The following is a 25,077-nucleotide window of genomic DNA, read 5'->3' on the forward strand; positions in this document are numbered from 1 at the left end:
TAATAATAAGTAGGCGCCGAGCAAATGACTCTCATATTATTTTAATGAGAAGTAAAATTTAAATAGCATTCATTTTAACACCTTGAAAACTTGACGTATCATAAATACCTATGACTCATTGTATTAGGTAACGCAAATAAATAGAAGCGATGAGGTTACCGGCACAGTACCTTTATAAAGTGCAGTTTGCTCTTAGAATATTTTTATAATACATTCCTCTGTAAATGGGGAATACAGATAACAGCTCAAGTAGATTTTTACTCTTTATACATAATTTTAAAAACACCTAATTAATGAACTAGTAGCTCACTGTTCTATCTAACATATTATGTTCAATGGAACAATAAAAGGGACACACGAAATTACATTCAAAAGCTAGTTATGATAGCATCACTTGTCTTGTTAGTTTCATTCATGCGCTTCGCCGGACTTCACAAAACCTTTTTGTTGCTCCAATCCTCTGACTCTTTTATGTAAACCCTCGCCATCGGTTCTGCCTTTTACGATTACACCGTTTTTCTACACCTTCTAACGAACGCTGTATTCACGTTTGTTTATTCAACCCGTAGTGGAATGATTTACGAATTTATTCCTGCTATTTCTGTATCTTTAGTGTCAATAGGTTTCGTATATTGATAATTATACATCCTTGTATAGTTTCGTAATAGTATATGTAAATTATGGTATCCGATTGGTATATATTTTTGTATTAATGTTTGAAATCAGTCCAGTAGTTGGTGAGATTAGCGCGTTCAAAAAACAAACTCTTGTACAGTATTGTTTAAGTATCGAGGAGTTGAAGACAAATTGCAATTATAACAAAGAAAAATGTGGTCCCGAGATAAGCATCTTCTCAAAATAATGTTCCATATTAAACCGGACAATATCACTAAAGGTTCAATGAACGTAAGTAACATTTCTATAACGTCCTTAACAGGCAAGGCAAAGAAAACTGTTCCTCTCATCACTTACTAAATGAATGTCTAAAACACATACAGTAAAACAAACCATCTGCTGGCTACATTCTGCGTGGCTTGTACCGGTGCTAAAACAGCGAATTTATTGAAACCGGTTGGCCTTGCGAAACAGTCACAGACATCCTCAATTTGAATTCGAAATTGTTGGGTTAGTTCCACTATTGAATTCTTTATTCTGTATTAACAATATGTAGTTTCGTTTTCAAACGCTAATAATTCTTGGAAAATTGATCAATAACCAGTTTTACGTGGTAAATCGCAATAACAAAAACATTTGTTCATGTGAATCAGCGGACAGGAACGCAGGTAGATTTTTAAGTAACGGATAACAATGAAAAAAGGTAACAAGGTAAAGGCACCCTATACGTATAAATCACCATTAACTTTGAGATATTCTTTTCGGGATATCAAATAACAGAACTGTAATTTATAATAATATGTTAGCCTTTTAACAAAAAGGTTCTAAAAGGAAATCGGTAAAGCATGTCTGTACCACATACATATAAGGTAACAATAGGTAAATTCAATGATAAATCATATATAATATATGAATAATTTACTTGTACTTTACAAGCTTAAATCAAAAATTATTTACAGTGTAATATAATGCTAACCTATGATAAAACAAGTCTCGCAGTTATTGCGGCAAAAACCATCACTTTGCATGTGTCTGAGACCGTTAACACATAAATTACTATCGCTAACGCTGAAATAACGAACAAGAACAGTTCAATGAACATGTCGAAAGAAAAACCTAAAAGGATCACTATATTATATGCAAAATATGTTATTAATTATAATAAGTATATGATAAAGATGTTAATTTCGGTGTACTATACTTCGGACTCCTAGTGCCACATAGTATCTGTAATATTAAAACAATGTACATAATATTTTTTTATATATTGCTTTATTTCTCTGAACAATTACAAGTTGACGTAAACTATGTATGCATTGAAACAAATGGCAGTCTTATTGCTACATAGCAATAGAAGAGACAAATAAATTAAAAATCATTATCATTATTTTCAATGAAATACAATATGCATGCATCTTGTATTCATTCGATTATCCTGAGTTTGTCTCTAAGATTTATTAAGCAGTTTTCTAAATTTGGTATGACTTAAAATTGTGATGATTATCTCCATTTTGGTGCAACTAAATTACGCGGAATAAAAAGGGTAAAGATAAAAAGCCATTTAATTTCTACAAGATCAAATGCAATGGTCATGAATATTTCATATCCAGCGTAACATTTTATTAAAGGAAGCGGTCTCATTAGAGTTCCTCGCTTTATAATTTTCCTCAAATGAAAACACGCGGTATGGGAATGGATTTGCAAAAGTATTTGCATAAAATTTATTTCAAAGCACTACTTTGTAATATTCTTTATGGTTGAAATAAGATAGCGGCTTCGAAAAGTGAGTCTAGCTTGGCCTAAAAAGAAGAATAAATCGAAGTGCTAATTTCAATAAATATGTTCGATGCAATGATACAATTTTAGTTCGGTTTCTACACTTTCACCAAGCTATAGTAGAGATGTAGGTTCATATCGAGTCAATATAAACTTGTGTTAAAAAGAAGATTGAATTGGAAGTTGGTTGAATGATACCTCACCTGCCTCTATTCAGATTGTAAAACCTTTCGACCCCTCTGACTTTGGGAACGATATTGGGATTCCACTTGTGATTGCGCGCATACTTTTGCAATTTGTTAAATTCCCATTTGGACGGACTTCCTGGAAATCAGAAACGAGAGCGTTTCTACCAACCGAATAAATCTATTATGGTATGTGATAAATTAGGACAAGAACGATGATTTTTTTTCTACTTAATTCTAATAATTTAATGGCTTTCCTTATAACGACCAATTTATAATCGTGAATGCCAGAAATAAAATTTCCTTAAGTAGCTATTACAATATATCTTGATTCGTAGAAATTAGTAGTACCTTGCGTTTTACGCAATTTTTATATCGACATATCGTATGACAAATTATAGAAATAAAAATAACCATTATTAGGCTGTTCTTTTATTACTAATATTATCTTATATCTTTAAATGAGCAATTCTTGTATATATATATATATATATATATATATAATTGGAATCTCGGAATCGGCTCCAACGATTTTCATGAAATTTAGTATATAGGGGGTTTCGGGGGCGATAAATCGATCTAGCTAGGAATCTTTTTTAGAAAATGTCATATTCGTGTTTTATCGACTTAAACATACTTTTTTAACAAATAGGACGCGTTTGAGTAGTCCCAATTTATTATGACTCTTCGTGACATCTATTGGCGAATAATAATCCTATTTTTTGGCGAATAATTAAGTTTTTAAAACACAATTTATAAAAAAACAAAAAAAAAATACCGAGCAAAGCTCGGTCGTCCAGGTGCTAAAGATTATGGAAGTAAAAATGCATATCTGTTTTCGAAATGACACTTTCTAAGTTAGCAAAGCTTTAAAATAGGGAGTAACAAAATAAATCGCAATTGTGCTAGATCGTCAGCCATGTTGGATTTAATAGCAAAACTTTTCGCCACACTGACTTATCCAGTTCATTGACGAAACCGTGGCGAAATGCACTGCTTAAACCATTTTTACTCACGCCAATTTGAAACTTAGAATGATAGGTGTAATTAACATTTTCGAATGGCAATAAATCATCATACTCGTGAATTGGGTTGCTTCGGACTTATTTATAGCTTTATTTTACCTTTCTGCTATATCGAGCTGTTCGCCCCGGCTTCACCCGTGGTACATATATAGTCTATGTCACTCAAAGAAGTTGCAACTTTTTATTGGTGAAAGAAGTTTTAAAATCGGTCCAGCGGTTTTGCTTGAAAACTTTACAAACATCCAAAAAATTAATCGTCTTTATAACACTGCCATATTAATCATATGTTTCAAATTCATGAAAATAAAATACATATGAACAATAATTCAACAACTGTGCATTGTAATTATAAATTGTTATAATTGCAAACTGCATTTAATTTAAAACAAATTCAATCGTTTTCACTTTTGCCATAAATACCTGCCATAAATACTTACCTTTTCATGGAAATCGACATCAGGATTAAATGCCTCAGAAACCTCGCTAAATTACCTAAGAATAATGCGGATAACATGTCTTATGAGTCATATATTAAACCGGTAACATTTTTATGCTAAATAATATGGGAACGTAAATGATTTCTGATATGTATCTTTAAAGAAGTATTAATATTCATTACAATTTGTAATCAAGGCCCATATTAATGTCTATTAAACATTGTTTTTCTCAATGTGTAAAAAAATAAACAGTACCACAGTAAAATCATTAAAATCGACTAGTAAATCATCAATATTATAATACGTATTTTTCTTTGCAGGTATGATATTCAAAGGCTTCCATCACGCACATGTTTCCTGTAACCGTATCTGAGACCAAATGGTAACTAAAACTGTTCTTGACCTCACATTTTGTAACGAGTAAGTATAGAGCATAAAATCTATTATGCAACGTTTAACACTTTCAAATTGGTAAGCACGAGTTAACCGGGCTTAGGCTAATATAGCTTGTGCCCCACATAACTCAGGAACGTATTTGAGATATTTTTTAACAAACTTGCATACCTACCGCTAAGGCTATAGTAGGCCTATGCAGGCAATTGGATCATTATTATTTGTGTCATGTGGTAAGTCGGCGAGAGCTCAATGCGTAAACCAGCTAACGGTGTTAGTTCAACGAACGGAAAGTAGTACTTATAATATGCCCACTTGTCTCAAAATGTTGAAGGAAGCATTCCATATTAAGCACGGTCGCTAAATGAATCGGGAAGCCAGGATGTCGGCCATATTAAATTACTTGCAATTAATTCAATTCAGAGTTATGTTATTTCCTTGCATTCAGTTGCCTTTGCATATACATACGAGAAATAAAGCATTCACAGTAAACAATTGAAGTTTCAGCCAGTAAATCACTAACATTGGTATTTTATTCGTATCACAGAATTTTAGTCTTTGAAAGTGTAAACCAAATCCATTGTGAATTGTCATAGCTTAACCAAAATATGGTTCGCGTTTTGCCATGTTTCTATGCATCTGTTGAATTTTACGAGTTTAATCCATCCGCAAATTTGTTGCACAACAAAAATACTTGATGAAGTGAAGCTGGAAACCAGTTCACAGCGATCGACTTCCCATTTTCTAACGAGATTTTTTTTGCTTTCGAACTCACACGGTAAAATACTACACCTTCTTTCGCGGAACTTGTAATAGAGATCTCTAACAATGTTACATTTAAAGAATTAAGTCCTCATATAAACGTATTTTTAAATCACTATTGCAATCACCATTCGCTATTACCTATGCTTAATTATCTATCGTTAATTAAGGCCTGCGCATTATCAGTTAGACGATTAACTATTGCACTTATTATGTCAATTACGTTTGGATAGAATTAATAAACTTTTATTAGTAGTGAAAAAGTATGTATATTTACTATACTATACGTGCGTTTAAAAGATTACACGTAAAGTTTAATGGGGCACCAAGATCTCTACGCTACGCTAAGCATTCTACTCCTTGATTTTTTAAATCGCTGTTTAAAAATTAATTTAAATGTAGAAAGTCGAAACCATTAAAAAATAATGATAGATGGCGTTTGATTACTTCCTTGATATAAATAAAAAATTAACAGTGCAAAATAATTCATTCGTCACTATGTTAATTCCTAGAGACTTTCTGAAAGCCAACAAAAACGTCATATAGGAAATGTTGACGGAACAGTGATTGTATAGTCAATAACTTTCCCCACGTATGACCTGCTAATAACTGCTTGCACGTCTCTCATTCATACCGGTTGAAGAAAAAGAAAAGATAATCACTTATAAACACTCTGGAGAGTAACAAGGTGAAGTCGGCCTACTGACCAACATTGTCCTTTTAATGTAACAAAGACAACTATTTTCACGGATTGTATCGAGTCAACATGCTCCAAACCATTAGTAATTTCCCTTACTTTTAGCTTCACATAAAAATTAATTGTTTTTTCAGGTTGTTTTTGTAGCCATCACATAAAGCTTACGTTATTATATTCCAAACGAAAGGAAACACATTACTCTAACTATAAACACAAGTATACGTCTTAAATTTCCATTTAGGAACGGTTAATTAATTGAACAATAACAACGTGATAGTTTTCCATGAAAATTACATTTCATTCTATCTGCAACGTTTTGGGTCTTTCACTTTGAAATGAAATATGAATATGGAAGACACGTCGGCTGCCATATATGAAAAGGAGATGGAAAAAAGCGGTAACTGTAAAACAGTGAACGGACGAGCGACACTGACAATGAGAAGGCAGTACGTTCCGTTTTAGGTAGCCGTCACGTATGCAGAGCTACGTGGATGGTTTGACCAGGCTAAGGCACGTACTGACTTTCCAACGCATTGTAGATAAATGATTCACGAACATCGGCCAATGTTTACTTCTCTTTCTAAAATCAAACTATATGAAATTACGCTCATATTTTCATCACTTCCGTCTGATTTAAGTTTTTCAAAAATTGAGTCCAAAATCTACAATAATACAACTTACCATTACTGGAAGATATTACATGTGTTTATGTAATAATTCGTTGGTAATATAACGTATACTACATCCGGATATGTTGATTTCATCTCGTTATGATTTAGAAATATGTATAAGATATTAAGTTAATAAACTTTCATCGTTTATTTCAATTATCAAGTAACGTTTTATTGAATTATGTTTTAAATGTACATAATTTTAATTAAAATGCATCTATCGCTAAATAATAAAGATGTTTTATATAATAAAAGAAAGTTGGCAACGCAATTGCGTCTCAACTATATTCGAGCGAGTTTATAATATTAAAATTTGAACCTGATTAAAATTACCTTAAAAAATCTAGTATATCTTAGAAGTAAAACGATAGTAATATTAACATTAGATTGGTACACTATTAGCGTGAAAGATTATTTGAAGAAGGAAATTTAAAATAGAATTTTACTTATATATAAATATTTATCTGTCCTTCTCCATCAAATCTATGGTAATGTAGTTTCATCATAATATGACCATAGTGATCGTTTGTGACAGAGGGTCAAACAACTAGCGAAGCGTAGTGCGAGTCGTGCCAAAATATGATAAACATCTTCAAATAAGAAGCTAAGTTCAATAAACTAATAACAAGCAGACACTTTCATCAAACATTTCAAATTCCAAACTATACGTGAATGGAAAGTGAAATTAGCCAACATCGATTTTTATTGCTGATTTAAATGACCCGTCTTAACAATTATTGACAATCGTTGTAACATTTGTTATGTTTTCTAAGTATACGTGTTAATATATTATAAAAATAAAAAAGAAATAATTTTTTTTAACTAGTTGTAGCGTTTAATAAGTTGTAGCTTACTATATATAATTTTCTGCGTCAATATTTAATTAATTTAATTAACAATATTAAATTAACAATATTATAAAATTTTCTACATCAATATAAAAGCGATATGCCTACTAATGCGTTTGTACTTGACACAATATTGTGCACGTTTCAAATTATAGCTTCGTCAGCTATTCTACTACAAACACATGATACTTTACTTACTGTCCACGTTTTTAATCAAAACAAATATAAAATATTGAATATGATTATAACAATCAAATAAATGAAATTATCAATCATTAATTAAATACGTACGGTCTGCTAAATTATTCACAAATTTGTAACATTTTGTAAAGCAGATATTTATTGCTCGTAAAACGCCACATAACTGTAAAATACTTACCATACCAATATGTGAATGTGTAAACCACGATCGGCTTCATTCGGCGCACAATTTATTATTCAGGACAAATATTTCGATTCAATTTAACTGTCTTTTGACACTATAGCGGGAAGTTATCGGTGTCCCTAATCACTTTAGGCCTCGTATATGTATTTGATATAAACAGGCGTTCTTATGCGTCTTCCTCTATTAAGGTTAGCCATACATAACCTGGGTTTGATTTGGCGGTATTTATTGACTAAAACCGCTTCCGTACACAATGTGTCGATTGATGTGTAGAAGGCCGATCCGGGTACCTATACACCTAAATCCACATCAATATGTCGACGTCTTGTATTACATACCATATTCAATTAAGTAACTTAACTAACTCCTGTAAGGCATGTTAACCCCAATACGGATTGGATTAATGAAGGTCTAAATCTCAAATTAATGAATGGATATTCAGTATAAACTGTTGAGAACACATTGGAGTAAAAGTTGGAAGGATATAGGAAACTGGAAACTTTATCTCTTAGTTATTTTAGATTAATTACGAACGATCCATCCCATTGTTTCCAAATTATCTACAAAGGAAACATATAAACAAGTACATATTGAAATAATTATACGTTATTAAATTATTTAAAAAATGTGCAAAGGTATCTAAATTAATACTTTATACAGAGAACATTATGAAATCAAATAAGTACAGTTCATCAAACAATTGTATGAAGCAACTGTTATCGCCTTTGCCAAGTGCTAATTTTAAAGCGTGAGAGATATTTCAAAACATGTATTCTTTTTCGTGTGCGATATAAAATAAAGGGGTCAGTCAATTCTCCCATTGTCACAATGGTCAATTATAAGGTACGTCTTGCTTCAGTTAGACATTGTTACGGTAATTAATATGATTTTGGTTCTGTGTACATTGTTTTATCGGAACAGTTACTCAAATATAAGTGATGATTGCTGCGTTATTATTGTTATTGAATTTTCTGTATCTTTTCCTCACTATTAATTTGACATTTTTATACTATTATATTATTGGCACAGTTATATTTCCTTGGTGCGTCTATAAAAGATGTCTTGAAAATCCAGTGTACATAATTTTTGTAGATCTGTAGGTTATCACAAGTTATTAAAAACCTCGTTTTATAGATATACTAATGAATTATAGAAAACTAATATAAAAGTTATTAAAACGACAATACATAATAGTTTAGACAGAGACTTGTTCAATACCAAGGTTGATATTACATAATAAGCTATCAATGATTGAGGTAACAAGTAGAAAAAGTTAATGCAAATTAGGAAAAGAGAAAGGCTTTTATTTTACATATTTACTTCATTTTCACTCATTATGTGGGTGTTTTAAATACACTGGAAACAAATGCGTTTCGTCATTACAAACATCATTATTAACAATTATAGAGAAATTTTCTAACGGCGTGTAAGTACGAATACATTAAATTGTTAAATATTAAGGAATTACAATTTTGCTCTGGTATAGTAAGTATACTATATGAAGGGCACAAGTGATAAAAAATGTTAATAAAAGATGCGTCTTTCTCAAGACATGCATTTATTATGTATGCTATATAATTACTTTTATTTCTAAAGGCTAGCTATCATAAGTGAACGACCCGAATCTCATATCCTCCGTCACACAGTCATGTCAAACCGTAATCTCATTCTGATTCTCAATTTCTAAAGGTTATCCGCGTCTATAAATATTTGCTCATACCGTTGATCAAAACGTACGGACTCACTCTCAACAATACTTTTATTATACTAAAAAATGTATTACATTTTATATTTTAGTTTCCCTTACACGTTAATATTAACTTGACATGCGAGATGCATCCGCTGTTGTAATCTGGTTTAAAAACAATGCTTGCCCGCATCGGGCCAGTTATCTGCGCAAATTATCGCATTGTAGCTATAACATTTCTGGAAACAAAAGAGATGTCAGGCAGATATCGGCGAACCATCTGCAAATTGATCAAAACCTCTGAGAAGTGGATTCATTGTAAGCTCTATTGTATTTTAACCTGTGCTGTAATCTACGTGAAATTTGGTCAGCTGTTTTTGATATTTGTTGTTTTTTTACTTTTCTTAGTTTATTCACTCCTATTTATAACTTTTACCTTGCTATAAATAATGTTGGTTATTCCGTTAAATACATTGTATTTAAAAACTACTTTTTCATTTCAAATGTAGCCAAATAAAAGTGTGTATTATGGTGAGGTACAGTGCTATCACACAATGGAATAATTTCTCAAGCGGCGTGAGAATACGTATATGGGGCCACGTAGAGACATAAAAATAATAAGCCACTTTTGACAACATATTTAATAAATAATTATCAAAATATCCTTCTTAGATATCCACTAAAGTTAATGGAAAAATTTATTTGGTTGCTTAAAAATGCTCTCACTTACTTAAATATATACTGGATTTTTTAATATCGTCATCGTTCTTTCGTTCATATTCTAATTTGAATAAATTTCTATGAAATTTTTGTTTAGTGGGCAATATTTTAATTTATATAAATTACGTGTCGCAATGTTTGTCCGCAGTAGACTCCAAAACTACTCAACCGATCTTTATCAAATATGCACACCATGTGCAGTTTGATCCAATTTAAAGATAGAATAGTTAATATTATTTCCTTTACGATAAATGACTACCCGGGCGGTGAGATTATTTATATATGTTTATAAACATCAAAATGCTGCCTTCAATTGAATTAAATTGAATGTGATAATTAAATCAATTATTTGCAAGAGCTTTCTTACTGTTAAGATCTTCTTAATATTATATATAATTATGTTGTATACATAAATTCAATTTATACTTATAAGTAGCTCTGTGAAAGACACAATAGTGATAGTACTTTTTAACATGAAACAAAAATTCACTTCCTATAGAATCTAGTACAGTGTGTGTAGAAAATAATTGCGCTCTATGCGTCGGATTTTGCCTTATCGTGGGATCTGACACTTCCCATCTTTAATAATAAGAAATGGTGTTAAAAGCCTTTTGTCTTGAATTTATCATACACCAATAAAATTGCACTAATTAAAATCGTGGAGCAGGCAAAGAGCTCCGAGGAAACGCTACCGAGGGCTTTTCAAATAACATCCGGGTGAATGTAAACTACAGAAAAAGTAATTAGTCAATATAATAGATCGATAAAAAACTAAGTATTTCATAAACTGGTATTGCTTGCAGAGGTGATTTATAAAAATCACACATAGTTGAGCAATAATGCCAGAAACTAATGTTGTAACGTCCTGGTACAAAACTCGACGCATTAACAATTTCCTCTTTTAAAACGTGTTAAATTACATACTTAAAAATTAGTGTAATCTATATATAATACAAAATCTATATCCATATCCAACATAGGTACTCAAAGTATTTAAAATCATTTGAAAAAAAATTTAAAGAAGATTATAATCTGTCCTTTAAACCCGAATGAAAAATCAATTAACTTATTCCTTAATCAAACTTTTACCACTCTTAACTTCTTTATGTAATACAAAATGACAAAAGATATAATATACCATGCAGTTTAATGGAAACCTTTAGTCGGCTAAATAGAATAATATGTTATTCTGTCAGATTGACTTGCACAATCCAAAACCGGTTAACCTCTCTACGTGATATCATCAAACGATATGTTAACCGAGTCTCACATTAGATATAATATGAAATTGTTCTCGCAAATAACGTTGTGGTATTTATTTTATCCAAGCTTTCTTTATACTTGTGTATTGGCCTTCTTTAACTTATCTGAAACTCTGATAATTTGATAATGTCTGTCAAATACTGTAAATGTTTTTGTAGTTATACAAAGTAAATATGGAACATTTTAAATTAAAACAATCTACCGAAAATGTACTTATGGAATTACCAACACCCTGATCGTCAAACTAATTAAAAATACTAGCTGACACGGCATTCGCTTTCCTACCTTATCCTTGTTTTGTTAGTTAGAGGTATGAAAAAAGATTTTCAGGTCTATTCGACAAGCACACAAAATTTCATGAATATTAGGCCAGCCGTTTCGGAGGACCGCTACGGTAACTAACATTGTGACACGAGAATTTTATATATATAGAGATTATAATTACCATTTTTCGCACAAAAAATGAAAATTCAAACAAAAAAACGTACACAAACAGAAGCAAACCAACTAGGATGAATAAGAAATACACTGGGATACGGTAAAATGTATATTTTTCTTAAAGAAAGACACTTCTGTTCACGAATCTTCAGACTTATAGCAAATGTTGTACAAAAAGGAAAGTTCTCTCGGCTAAGGTTGCGTAACTTATTCAATATCAGAATATTTTGTATCAATGAACTTTACAGCGCCTAGTCACGAGAGCCAGCGCAATATTTCATTTGCCTACCGCCCTCGTCCCAGTTCTAGCAACCCACTAAATGAATTCACCGTCTCTAAACGTCTATTACGACTGTACGTGACCACGAAACAAAATTATCCCCTACCAAAACGAAAACACTCCAAAATTAACGTAGCTGGGAACCGATTAATCGTCAGTTACATAGATTAAATAAATGGTTTTATTCCACCTTCTTACCTTATCCTTAATAAATTTCAACGAGCTCTTGATGGCTCTTACTTACAATATTGCGTGTATTAAGATTCAAGATACAATACAAGGAAATATTAATTTTGACTTGCTTGGTGGAATGCCGTAATCATTTTGTTGCTTTCAAATTAACGTTATTATTATCATATTGCGATGGATTTCACTTTTGATCTGTTTAAAAGACATATTACCATTATATATGTATTCATAAATATCCAACGTCCAAAATCCAATATATTAAAGACTTATCAATTAATAAAATATATAATGATGTCAATTTAAATACTGGATACACAGCAGAGCATTAAATTTTATTAATAATTACCAATCGTCAATCACAAGTGGAATACAAACTGTGTACACTCTGGTCCCGATCATAAACAATCAGCTTGAAATGAAAACGAATTAACCGCATTAATTACAATGTACAAAATACATGAGCAGTCGATATTTGTACGTAGATTGTGGATATTATGTTGTAAGTGTACAAGTACAATTCAACCAATATTTCTTATGAAAATTACTATAGACATATTCCAAGGAACTGTATCTAATTTATACATATCATGTGAGAGGAGACATTAAAATTTTAACTAACAAAATTAATATTTTAATAAGTTGGGCATAAGGCAAATATATACTTGGTCTTGAAATTTATTCGTACACATTAATACGCATATAACAATTTTAAAAGCTGTCAATTATGATAATTCGTTTTAGATGTAATTTATGCTCTTCGAAGTACGTTAAAATTACAGTAAGAGGAAGTAGTTCTTTCCACATAAATAATACTTTCTCTGACCATAATTTCTCGTAATGCAGTACAAAGTCTTAATGACTATTTCTTTGCCTTTAAGTAGAGCAGTGTGAGGTTTTCTCTTAGAACTAACTTAGGTGTGTTTACCTTCCAGATTTACGATGTTGATAAGGTGTCGGACGGCACTGAGTGTCGTCGCGGTCCTGACACTCTACGCGACACAAATAAACTCAGAGGTAAGATTTAGTATAACTCTACGATTAGGCTAGTGAACATTACATTTTATATGAGATTTTACTGCCGCACTGAGACTATTTGGGGACAATTTTATTATAAGTTAACTTCTTAAAAGGCGGTGAAACGTTATGAACTTTATTCGTTTAGTAAAAAATTCCTTTGTAATACATTTTGTTCGCGAATATATAGTTTTAATTCATAATATTTAATTAATATATTAATATATAACATAATATATAATTAATATAGTTTTAATTCATATTTAAATTCCAAGCTTAATCCTTGAAATTGGAATAATTATTGGGATAAATGGCTTTTTATATATTTGATAACATTAATTTAATATTTATTTGTTTTAATGGAGTTCATATACTTGTGTGCTATCATTGATAAATTACGAGTTTATTAACAACGGTAAAGATTTTCAAAAAACTTGTTTTATATAGAAACGCTTCGGGTATCGCTACTAAGCCGCTTTTGTTATATTGTCTGTACCTAACCAATACCCTTACCCAAGACAATCAAAAGACGATCATGGCTGTAGGATATATAACAGCTTCAAGTCACGCTCCTCCTCTTCTTTGTTCAATACAATTCTATCAAAATAACTCTTTTGTTAAAGAACAATGTTATCAGTGGTGTTATTTACAAGTACCTTCAAAACAATATAGGCTTCAATTTTGCAATTACAAACGAAATATTTTCAAGAATAAAAAGCTGTACGGGAAATCTCATTCTACATTTTTGAAGCGTGTATTTTAAACCTTTATAAGACGCATAGTAACGTTAAAATTTATTAATAAAGCAATAAGATTATTACTACATTTTCACAAATTAAAATACTCGTTAATTCCGTTTTTGCTCGGTTTTCATGAAAAGTATAACATAAAAGACCAGAGTCAGTAATGAACCGTCAGTCTCACGTTATTCGAAAAATATGTTGAAGCAATTACAAAGAGCATGTGTTTCATTTGATTTAAATAAACAATTTTTACATGTAAAACCTTTTAGTTGTCATTGTATAATAGCTTTTCCGTTTTATTATGCACGCAGATTATCGTATCATAAATTAATAAGTATCTACACTAAACCGTGTATTTAACTTGAAAGAAAATAGAAAAAAAAAGCATATTCGTATTAAACAAATGCAGTTGAAAAGAAATGCATATTACGAAAGTATGGACACCCATAGACTTTTCCCACTAGTTTCTTCGCTATTATTAAAATATAAATTAATGAAAAAATATATGTGCTTTGATAAAATCAATCACATTTAATATTTATAAAACGTAACATATTTCACACCTCATATTTGTTTAATCGACCTCGGCCCTATTATCGAAAACTTTAAATAAACAATCTAATTCCACATTGCGATTAGCTTTTGCCACTTTTCTGATTAATGCTAATTGAAATATAATTTACGTTTCTTTAAATATTCAACTTGTTGATGAACCTTAGATAAAAAAAGAATTATAAATTTTTCGCAATACAAATATCACGATATCATGTTTATATATCTTCTCTTATCTTAAAGGCACAACAGCAATTTATCTTAAATCATAAAGTCCGATTTGAATGTGTCCAACAGTCACGGACGCCGATTGTCCTCGATCTCACTTTCGCTTATTTAGCAAACCGTTACATTTCATCTTACTTCACCCACACCAATTGTCGAATGGAAAACTGTAAAAGGGACTTCTGGGTAGATTTATTGCTTTGTTACGGATCGAAACGACCCACAACGATCGTATCATCAACGTATTTATCATTGTAAATGTGTCAACGTTACCCCGTTTCGCAGATATCTACCCCCGAAACTGAAGTATATATTTTCGATATAGCATAATATACCCACTTTAGTATTATTTACGAGTTTCACGTGCGCTATCTGTTGTATAAGTTAGAATCATTAATATTTTCTTAGTTTAGACATGATCCTCAAATCAAATAAGTTGTCTTTCATTATTAAGGATTCTGATAATTATTTTTTATTTTTTACAGGGGAACCTCTTCACGTGTCCAAATGGTAAGTTTACATTTTTTTATACTATTACCTAATAGGTATAAGCTACATACGATTGAATATAGCATTTAAAACTTCACATTTGTAAATATGGATTAAAAATATGTATCCAAACTGTACTGTGTGTACTGTCTGTGTGAAGAAATGGGGCTAAAAAGAATTTTAATTCACCTCAAAACGTGCATCCTAAAACTTCCATTACACGTTATAACTATAAGTATTCACACTTTACACAAACATTAACTAAATGCATTAGCAGAAACGAGTTTTCGCTCACGAAAGATGTATACAAGCATTTGTACTTCTAGTTGACAATAAAGCGAGATACGACCAGCTCATTCACAGCTTAACACAGCTTACGAACTAATGTGCTTAATAAATTAATTAGAGTTACATCCCAAGTTTAGAACACACTAAAAGCTCTCTTAAATAAACGTACCTCTATGCATATTACGTGATAACGCGGTGTTTTAAAAAATGTAAATATCGTATAATATTATTTATAACAATTTAACAAAAGCTATAAGCATATAAGATAAAATTGTGATTTGCTTATAATGAAAGCACAAACTTATTAATACAATGTATTAGATAATTGTGTTGTCATGCGTTATTCAATACATAAATGTAAATCATATGTCGTACGTCGGCGTTCTCATATTGACAGCCAATGAGTAAGCAAATTAAATGGTTCACCGGTCTCCGTAATCTTCATTAACCACATAATTAATCTGCGGAGATTGCCTCTCAGCACACGCTACAGTGCTTTCCTAGCCACCTAGATAGATTGGCATACGCTTCAGATGGCCTCATACTCCTGAGATGAATAGACAGGTAATGGGTTACCTGCAGTCTGTCGTTACGGTACGCGTTGGGTGCAGTGCACACATACGAGTCTAAGATCAAAGCCCAAATAACAAGGCTTTCAAGGCCGGATTTCAACTATTATCTAAAATTACTGCTTGTTTGAGACTCAGTTAAAGTGAAATTCCGAAACGTACTTATATTAGAACATAATTTGATAAGATATAAATTTATAACTTTGAAATGGGTTCTTGTTTAAAACAAAAACGCCGCCTAACGGCAAGGTTTTTCCTGTCTTTTGTTGAAGCTTATGCGAATCACCAAATTTTGTCGATTATATTTGTGTAATTTATAATGGGAAAATATAATATTATCTTTGGGATGACTAGTTGATCGATCTAAGCGTGATTTTGTACTGCTAATATGCTGTAACTAAGACATCGACCTTCCATATAAACGTATTATCAATGTATGATACCTCCTTTATACTCGTACCTCCTGCCTTTTATAGATATTTATATAATACATGAGGACAAATGATACCTAGTCATCAATTCCAACAGTGGCGTTGTTATACCTCCCTAATAACGAGCAGCTTAATCTATACCAATGTTCTCGCCTGCAATTAATTCACATATGATACAATGTCGGCAAATTACTACCAATTAGAATGGGATGGACTAATTCAATCATTCATATATATTCCAGACAATAACCCTAGAATCGCATACTGTATGCATTAATGGATGAACTGCATTATTGATATATCTTCAGCACTTAGTCTCATTAAAGAATAAGCTCAGATTACAATTTGGTAATTTATACCTACATCATACACACTTTCTTAAGTTTTACAGCCCCAGCCCCTATTCTATACGATGTCAATGTTCAAAATAGATACTTTACCTTGTATACTTATCACGTAATTAATCATAGTATCTTCAACGACTTACTAATAAGAAAGCCAATTATTCATTTGTTGACATATTGAAAAAAATATCATGCATCAGAAGATAATTAAAATAAGTTTGAGAATGAGTTAAAAACATTATGTAAGGATCCTATTCGGCAGAAATACTTATATCTACTGATTTAATGATCATGATAGAGTATTATTGCGACGAATGTATTTCTCTTTTCCCTTGTAAATTGCAAATTTTCTTGATATTTAATTATTCCCAAGGAAAGGTTCTACGAGTCTGTAGATACCTATTGTTGCGGGCAGAAAGGCTAGTTACAACATAATAACGCAATTAAAATCCCTTATCACGAATCCGCTTCGCCCAACTGTCGGTTAGCGTGAAAATGTTAACAACGATTCTGTATTTTTAGTATTCCTCTTAGTAATTATCAACATTTAAATTATAAATATTTAATTAGTTTCGGATAAAGGAAACGTATTATCTTCGTTCTCCAGATATGGATAATTGAAATGTTTTCGAATTGTAGTTGTTGCCAATACTGATTCTCATATTCCAATATTGATAGATTTTTTACATAGTTTATCTATTTAAAGAAGGTATTATTTAACACTTTATAGTATTTTCAAATAGATCAATAAATATACGATATTTGTATGTGGTAGTCGAGCACGCTTCGGCACGAATTGGGCCAGCTTGCACCGAGGAAGTACCACACCCCCACAGAAGACCGGCGTGAAATAGCATTCTGCTGTGTTTCGTTCGGTGAGTGGGGGAGCCGGAGGCCCATATCCTTTTCCTTACCCTTCCCAGTCCTTTCCTTTATTCCTATCTCCAATCCTTTCTTAATCCCTTCCCAAAAAGTCGGCAATCCATTTGTAGAAGCGTAAGGTCTGCAAAGGACCTTATGCCTCTACAAATGTTCATGGGCGGTGGTAGCGCTTACCATCAGGCGTCCCACCAGCTCTATTGCCGACTGTAACATAAAAAAAAACCTACAATGTCAAATAGGTCAGAACATACGCCAAATGAACCAAAACCTTTCTATCGAAAGTAATGACTTTCAAACGTAATAATACCAAACGTTTTTCTAAAATGTTTAATGTAGTAATAGTACAATCGTTTCAAGGAAAATTGTCTTACATCCTATACTATCATAATAAGAGAAGCATTAATAAAACGGCTAAATAGCACTAACCATAACCGCTATTGTTGGTCAAGAGGCTAGGAATTCTAACGCTTTCACCGAAGAAGTTATGAGGGCACACTGCGACAGAGAACAGCAATATACTCTCAATAACGCTTATAAACATTTTAAACATAGCTGCAAATACCTGATAACTAGGAAAAATACTACTATGCAGCACAACATAATACCATGAAATATGTATAATGCAAAAAAGGGTTTTATTTAAGAGTTCTCTATTAGTGAATTTGTGTATGATTAAAAAATTTGTTCCTAATTTATCTCTAAACTATGAACATATTCCTTTACCTAAAGAACAGACAAGAGGTCACTATAAAAGAAGCCCAAATACTTACTCAACCATTTTAAAGAAAGATCAAACATTCATATTGACGTAGTAATAGTTCTTCTCTATGTCCAATTAGGGAACTTTGTTTTTACTGCAACCATTGAGCAAATGCAGGCAAAAAATGAATAAGTCTTATATACTAATGTTAGCTATTAAAACTTTGTTAATCATAAAGTCTGCGCGTATGGGGATTAACTTATTAAGTAGGTTCACTTATAACTTAGCACGAGTGTAATATTCGGAGCATCACGATCTGGGTCAGTTGCTTTGTAAAACATCGTCACAAGGTTACAACGGCAGTATAAATTGAAGAATTTCATTTATTGACTGTGACTAGACGTAAACTACTGTAACAACTTACCGACACTGTATTAGGTACATTGTTTGATAATATAGATTTCGTTGGATTATAATCATTATCTACCATTAACTAATGAAATAAATTTTATCGTTGTTCTTATTGATTTTGAAATTTGTAGCTTAAACCATTTATAACCAGTGTAACCAGGAGTAACTGCAGATAAGAATCACTTGTTTAAAAACGTTAATAGCGATTTTAACCGGTGGCATTGATGTTTTATGAACACAAAAACGATGAATTATCGGGTTAAGTAATTAAATGCTCATTATACATTCGTGTGAGCTAAAAGTTTACAGGTGAAAATGCCTATGATTATATTATATATTGGTAAAAAAATGCGAATTTCATGTGTCCTCTAAGAGCTTGGAACAGGTTCCTATAATATCATAGAGAAAAATAATTGAAACTTTTTTATACACAGCACATTGCATTGGCCTATTATGTTTAATTGACTGACACCAAGAAGTAGCCTTGAAGCTTATTCACATAGAGTGAAAGGCTAACGTATCATAGACTGAGGTTAGCTTGATATTAGTATCACAACAACTTATTTGCATATTATGAATCATTTTATAAATCTGTCCTGTATATCAGAGTACCTAATACTTTTGAATAATATAGCGTTGTGTTCCAATTTATTGAGGAACACTTACTAGCCGCGATGTAAAACATAACCAAATCTAAATCACAACAAACAAAAACAACATTAGTGGTCTAAAAGACTTCCCCTCAGCAAGGCAGCAACTATTTTTAAATAAAAATGTGTAACATTTTATATATTGTTATTTATTACACCTATTTTAATTTTGTGGTTCTTATGTTTGAACAAAAATACAGATATTAAACATTTTCAATGTTAACAAATGTGTACTATACATCTTATACAAAATGTTCAAAGCACTTGAACGAGTTTTCACACGAAAGATCGGCTATGCAGTCCATTTTGCTAATTTAATCTTAGTGCTCTTTGTAGCAACTAGGCCTCAAAGAGACTGTTAGAGGACATTTCCCTTGCTACGTATCGATGATACTTGAAACTCAATCGTGCATATGCAATATTTATGTCACCCATGACCAACATGGGAACGGAATGCAAGAACTAATAACATAATATTACTTACATTACTACCTATTAACCTTATCTAGGAAATTAATAACATATAGTATATAATATAGACCGAAAAAATGTACTTTATACTTACGCATACCTTAGCAGTCCTAAATGCCAGAAATTATTCATACGTTAAAAATATGAGTAGAGTTTTGCTTTAACATTCAAGACAAATGATATGATATTAGATATGCAGTAATCAAACTACTCATGGAATCACTTTTGACTAGTTGACAAGATTCATTTTAAGCGGTTGTCTGTTGTGAATTTATACAGATAATCAAAGTATTTAACCGCACTTATATGTATTTTTATTCGTTGTGCTAACATAACAGAAGTAGGTCAAACATTGCATCGTGTTGCGCGTTGCAGTGAAGCGTGAATCCATCGCAGTCTTCGCATTCATCGACCAGCTCACACGCTCTATTTGTCATTATTTGTTTTTTATCGTCTGCACGGAAGTACTTTGTATGTTCGTAACATACTCCATCATCTCCTACATGTCTACCATCATACCGTGTCGTGTTATTTGCTGCTACAAAGGGTTGTTGATACGAACCAATAAGTACATACATAATTACACGTTATTTCGAAGTCCCTTACCCAGAAATCTTATTCCTTCATAATTATTGAAGAATATTTAATAGTTTAAATGTACAATCAATCTAAAACTCTGTTAAATAGGAAATAAGACAATAAAAACACTAATCATTTACATAAGAAGTAGATATAAATTATAATAGATATAATTTACGTAATTATGTCTATTTTAATTTAAAAATGAAATACCAATTAAAAAAAACAATAGATGATAAACAACTCATATAATTTTTATTAGTTCCATGTAAATTCCAACGTAAACGCCCTATTTTATTGCAATAGAATAACTAGAATCATATATAAAATAATAATAAAATTTGTCGACACTCGAGTTCCTTACGTAAATATACCAGGTTTTACATTCAGGCTCTAATTGTTATAAATTTCACTATACGAGAGTTCCGAGCCCTTAGAGAAAGTCTTCTTAAGTATTTACCTGTCATACACAATTTACTGAACAAACATGCAAAACACATAGCACGTACATTTCCTTTCACCTAATAGTCATTGCACGTTTAACTTTTCCGACTACTGTTCTAATGTTTTATGTAAATATTTTTCTGGTAGAAATTATACATTAGTTAGATAACAAAATAATGAAACCAAATCTGTTCTTTCTTTTCAGGCTGGGAGTTAAAGGGTCTACACTGTTATAAATTCTTCAACATTAGGCATTCTTGGGAAAAAGCTGCAGAATTATGTCGAAGGTATTATTTTATTATAGTACTTTGTATATAGCTAGTATCATTAATTACATTTTACATTTTTAAAATCACATTTATATTTACTACATCTTTAGATATAACGAAATTATGTACCTTAACAGTAGAGATTTTTTCTTCCAGATATGGCAGTGAACTAATGGTTATTGACACTTACAATGAAAATAATATGACCGCCAGTTTGGTCCCATCTAGTCCAAGCAATAACCACTACTGGCTAGGTCTAGCTACCGTCGATGATCTTAGAACGAACACGCTAGAATCAGCAGCTGGCGGTTTAGTGTCACAGTACGCTGGATTCTGGGATTTAAGGCAACCCAATCCTAAAGATGGAGAATGCGTGGACGTCCATGTTACCTCCGAAAGACAATCATGGGAGCTGACGACTTGCGAAACACTTCTTCCTTTTATGTGTCGGGCAAACGCTTGTCCTGAGGGTAACTATTATTGTTTCAATGAGATAATTATTTTGTACATCATAGGACATTATGATTTTATTTTGTACCTTGGATATGCTACATTATGCCTTCTTTAATGATTAACATACTATTTTAACACTTTCTTAAATTTTCAGGAACATTCCATTGTTCGAATGGGAAGTGTATTAACGCTGCCTTTAAGTGTGACAAGCAAGATGATTGTGGAGACGCTTCTGATGAAATGGATTGTGCCTCGGAATGTCACTTCTATATGGCTAGCAGTGGAGACGTTGTCGAAAGTCCTAACTACCCTCACAAATATCCACCTTTTAGTGAATGTAAATGGACACTCGAGGGTCCTCAAGGACAAAACATCGTTTTACAGTTCCAAGATTTTGAAACTGAAAAGTCTTTCGATACTGTTCAAATCTTAGTAGGTGGCCGCACCGAAGACAAATCTGTTAACCTAGCGACTCTTTCAGGAAAACAAGATTTATCGACTAAACTCTATGTGTCAGCGTCGAACTTTATGATAATTAAATTTAGTTCTGATGGTTCTGTGGAAAGAAAAGGTTTTAGAGCTTCTTGGAAAACTGAATCATCAAATTGCGGTGGAATTTTGAGAGCGACACCTCAAGGTCAAGTTTTAACGTCACCTGGATATCCAAATAATTACCCTGGTGGATTGGAATGCATGTATATCATTGAAGCCCAACCCGGAAGGATTGTATCATTAGAAATTGAAGATTTAGATTTAGAAATGAACAGAGACTACATCGTTATTAAAGATGGTAATTTACCATCCAGCCCGGTACTTGCACGGTTAACTGGTCCCGGTGAAGATAACCAAAAGGTTGTTATATCAACAACAAACCATCTATACATGTATTTCCGCACAAGCCTTGGAGACTCCAAGAAAGGATTTAATATGAGATATTCACAAGGTTGTAGGGCTACCATAATTGCGGCAAATGGTACATTTACTTCGCCCGCTTTTGGTCTGAGCAATTACCCTAATAATCAAGAATGTTTATATCGAATCAAAAATCCTAATGGTGGTCCACTTTCTTTGAAATTTAATGATTTTAACATACACCCATCTGATGTTGTTCAAGTTTTTGATGGTTCAAGTACAAACGGCCTTAGGTTGCATTCTGACAATGGATTTACGGTCAAACCACGGATAACTTTGACTGCCTCAAGTGGCGAAATGTTAATACGTTTTATGTCTGATGCTTTACACAATAGCGTTGGATGGAAAGCAACATTTTCAGCGGGTAAATATACATAATTCTATATATCATAATGTTTTTATTTTTTTTCTTTCTCACTTTTCATTTCTAACATGTAAAAAATAATTACTTTTACAGATTGTCCACCGCTTAAATCTGGTATTGGAGCTCTAGCATCAAACAGAGACACAGCTTTCGGAACAACTATAACATTCTCTTGTCCCATTGGACAAGAATTCGCTACTGGAAAATCACGAATTACCACTAAATGTTTAGATGGAGGAAATTGGTCTGTTACATACATACCTAGCTGTCAAGGTAAAATAATCTAAACAGAAAATTTTCAAAAGCCAATAAATTATATAAATGTTTTCAGCGTAATAAAAAATATTTGTAATTTTTAGAGGTATACTGCGGTCCTGTACCTCAGATAGACAATGGATTTTCAATTGGTTCAACAAATGTTACATACAAAGGAGTTGCAACATATCAGTGTTACGCAGGATTTGCATTCCCCACTGGACAGCCTATTGAACGGATCTCTTGCTTATCAGATGGACGATGGGAAAGGACCCCAACTTGTTTAGGTAATTTTATAAGTTGAAAGACTCATTGTTATATTATGTCCATTCAATTAAATTTTACAAATATAAACAATTTTTTTCTGCTTGCAGCATCCCAATGTTCCGCTCTCCCAGATGTACCACATGCTAATGTAACTATTTTGAATGGCGGTGGTCGAAGCTATGGTACCATTGTTCGATATGAATGTGAACCTGGATATGTACGCTCTGGACAACCAGTTCTTCTTTGTATGAGTAACGGAACTTGGTCTGGGGACGTTCCAACCTGTTCAAAAGCATTATGTCCCAAATTTCCAGAAATTCCAAATGGTTTCTTTGTAGATCAAAGTAGAGTTTATATGTTTGGTGATGAAGCTCGTGTACAGTGTTATAAAGGTAAAATATGAAACTACTATAAAATGTTATAATCATATATTAAATATCATGAACAAGGGCGAATAACAATAACATGAAATAATTTTAGGATATAAACTCAACGGACCAAGTATTTTGCGATGTGGAGCCAATCAACAATTCGATGCTGCACCAACTTGTGAAGATATTAACGAATGTATCAGCAGCCAGTGTGATTCTGTTTCAACTGAATGTAAAAATACCCTTGGTGGGTTCTATTGTCCATGCAAACCAGGATTCTCCCCAAGCTTAGATTGTAGACCGGTTGGTGATCTGGGTCTCATTAATGGCGCAATTCCTGACGAGTCCATAACCACTTCTACTCCTGAACCAGGATATTATAAAGGAGTATGTATATTAATTAATTACATACACAACATTTTTATCCTAATAATTCTGACAATATATTATTTTTAATGTGTTTTTTTTCTGCTTTTAAGATGATTCGACTTAACAATGGAGGTGGATGGTGTGGGAACAATCTCGAAGCTGGTGCAAATTGGGTTCTTATTGATTTGCGTGCACCTACTATTGTCAGAGGATTCCGTACAATGAGCGTTATGAGAGCCGATGCTAACATAGCATTCACATCTGCAATTAGAATTCAGTATAGTAATAGTTTAACTGACGTCTTCAAAGACTATACAAATCCTGATGGTACAGCAGTTGAATTCAGGATCTTAGAACCCACCTTATCGGTGTTAAATTTGCCAGTACCGATTGAAGCTCAATACGTCAAATTCAAAATTCAGGACTATGTCGGTGCTCCATGTCTCAAAATTGAAATTATGGGCTGTGCTAGACTTGACTGTTTAGATATTAATGAATGTAATGAAAATAATGGTGGATGTGACCAAAAATGTCTGAATACGTGAGTAAATTGGAAATATAATAAATGTTAAATGTTAATAGGCTGTATAGACTTTAAGCTAAATATGTTATTTTTCTATTTTTTGTATTTTATGTTTGTATTGTTCTTAAATT

The 25,077-nt window shown here is 32.2% G+C and overlaps 1 protein-coding gene across 3 annotated transcripts in view; it reads left to right on the plus strand.

Annotated features, from left to right (window-relative positions):
* LOC119838406 (sushi, von Willebrand factor type A, EGF and pentraxin domain-containing protein 1) overlaps positions 1–25,077 on the plus strand; it is a 53,137-nt gene that overhangs the window by 12,764 nt on the left and 15,296 nt on the right. For all 3 annotated transcript variants that reach the window (XM_038364343.1, XM_038364344.1, XM_038364345.1), the window contains exons 2-11: positions 13,304–13,385; positions 15,391–15,415; positions 21,369–21,450; positions 21,589–21,902; positions 22,040–23,161; positions 23,255–23,434; positions 23,521–23,703; positions 23,791–24,075; positions 24,164–24,441; positions 24,534–24,964. In XM_038364343.1, the coding sequence (XP_038220271.1) occupies positions 13,311–13,385; positions 15,391–15,415; positions 21,369–21,450; positions 21,589–21,902; positions 22,040–23,161; positions 23,255–23,434; positions 23,521–23,703; positions 23,791–24,075; positions 24,164–24,441; positions 24,534–24,964 (2,975 nt within the window). In that variant the 5' untranslated portion in view covers positions 13,304–13,310. The remainder of the gene's footprint in view (positions 1–13,303; positions 13,386–15,390; positions 15,416–21,368; positions 21,451–21,588; positions 21,903–22,039; positions 23,162–23,254; positions 23,435–23,520; positions 23,704–23,790; positions 24,076–24,163; positions 24,442–24,533; positions 24,965–25,077) is intronic.

Source organism: Zerene cesonia, unplaced genomic scaffold (assembly GCF_012273895.1).
Source record: "Zerene cesonia ecotype Mississippi unplaced genomic scaffold, Zerene_cesonia_1.1 Zces_u002, whole genome shotgun sequence".
NCBI classification, from domain to species: Eukaryota; Metazoa; Arthropoda; class Insecta; order Lepidoptera; family Pieridae; genus Zerene; species Zerene cesonia.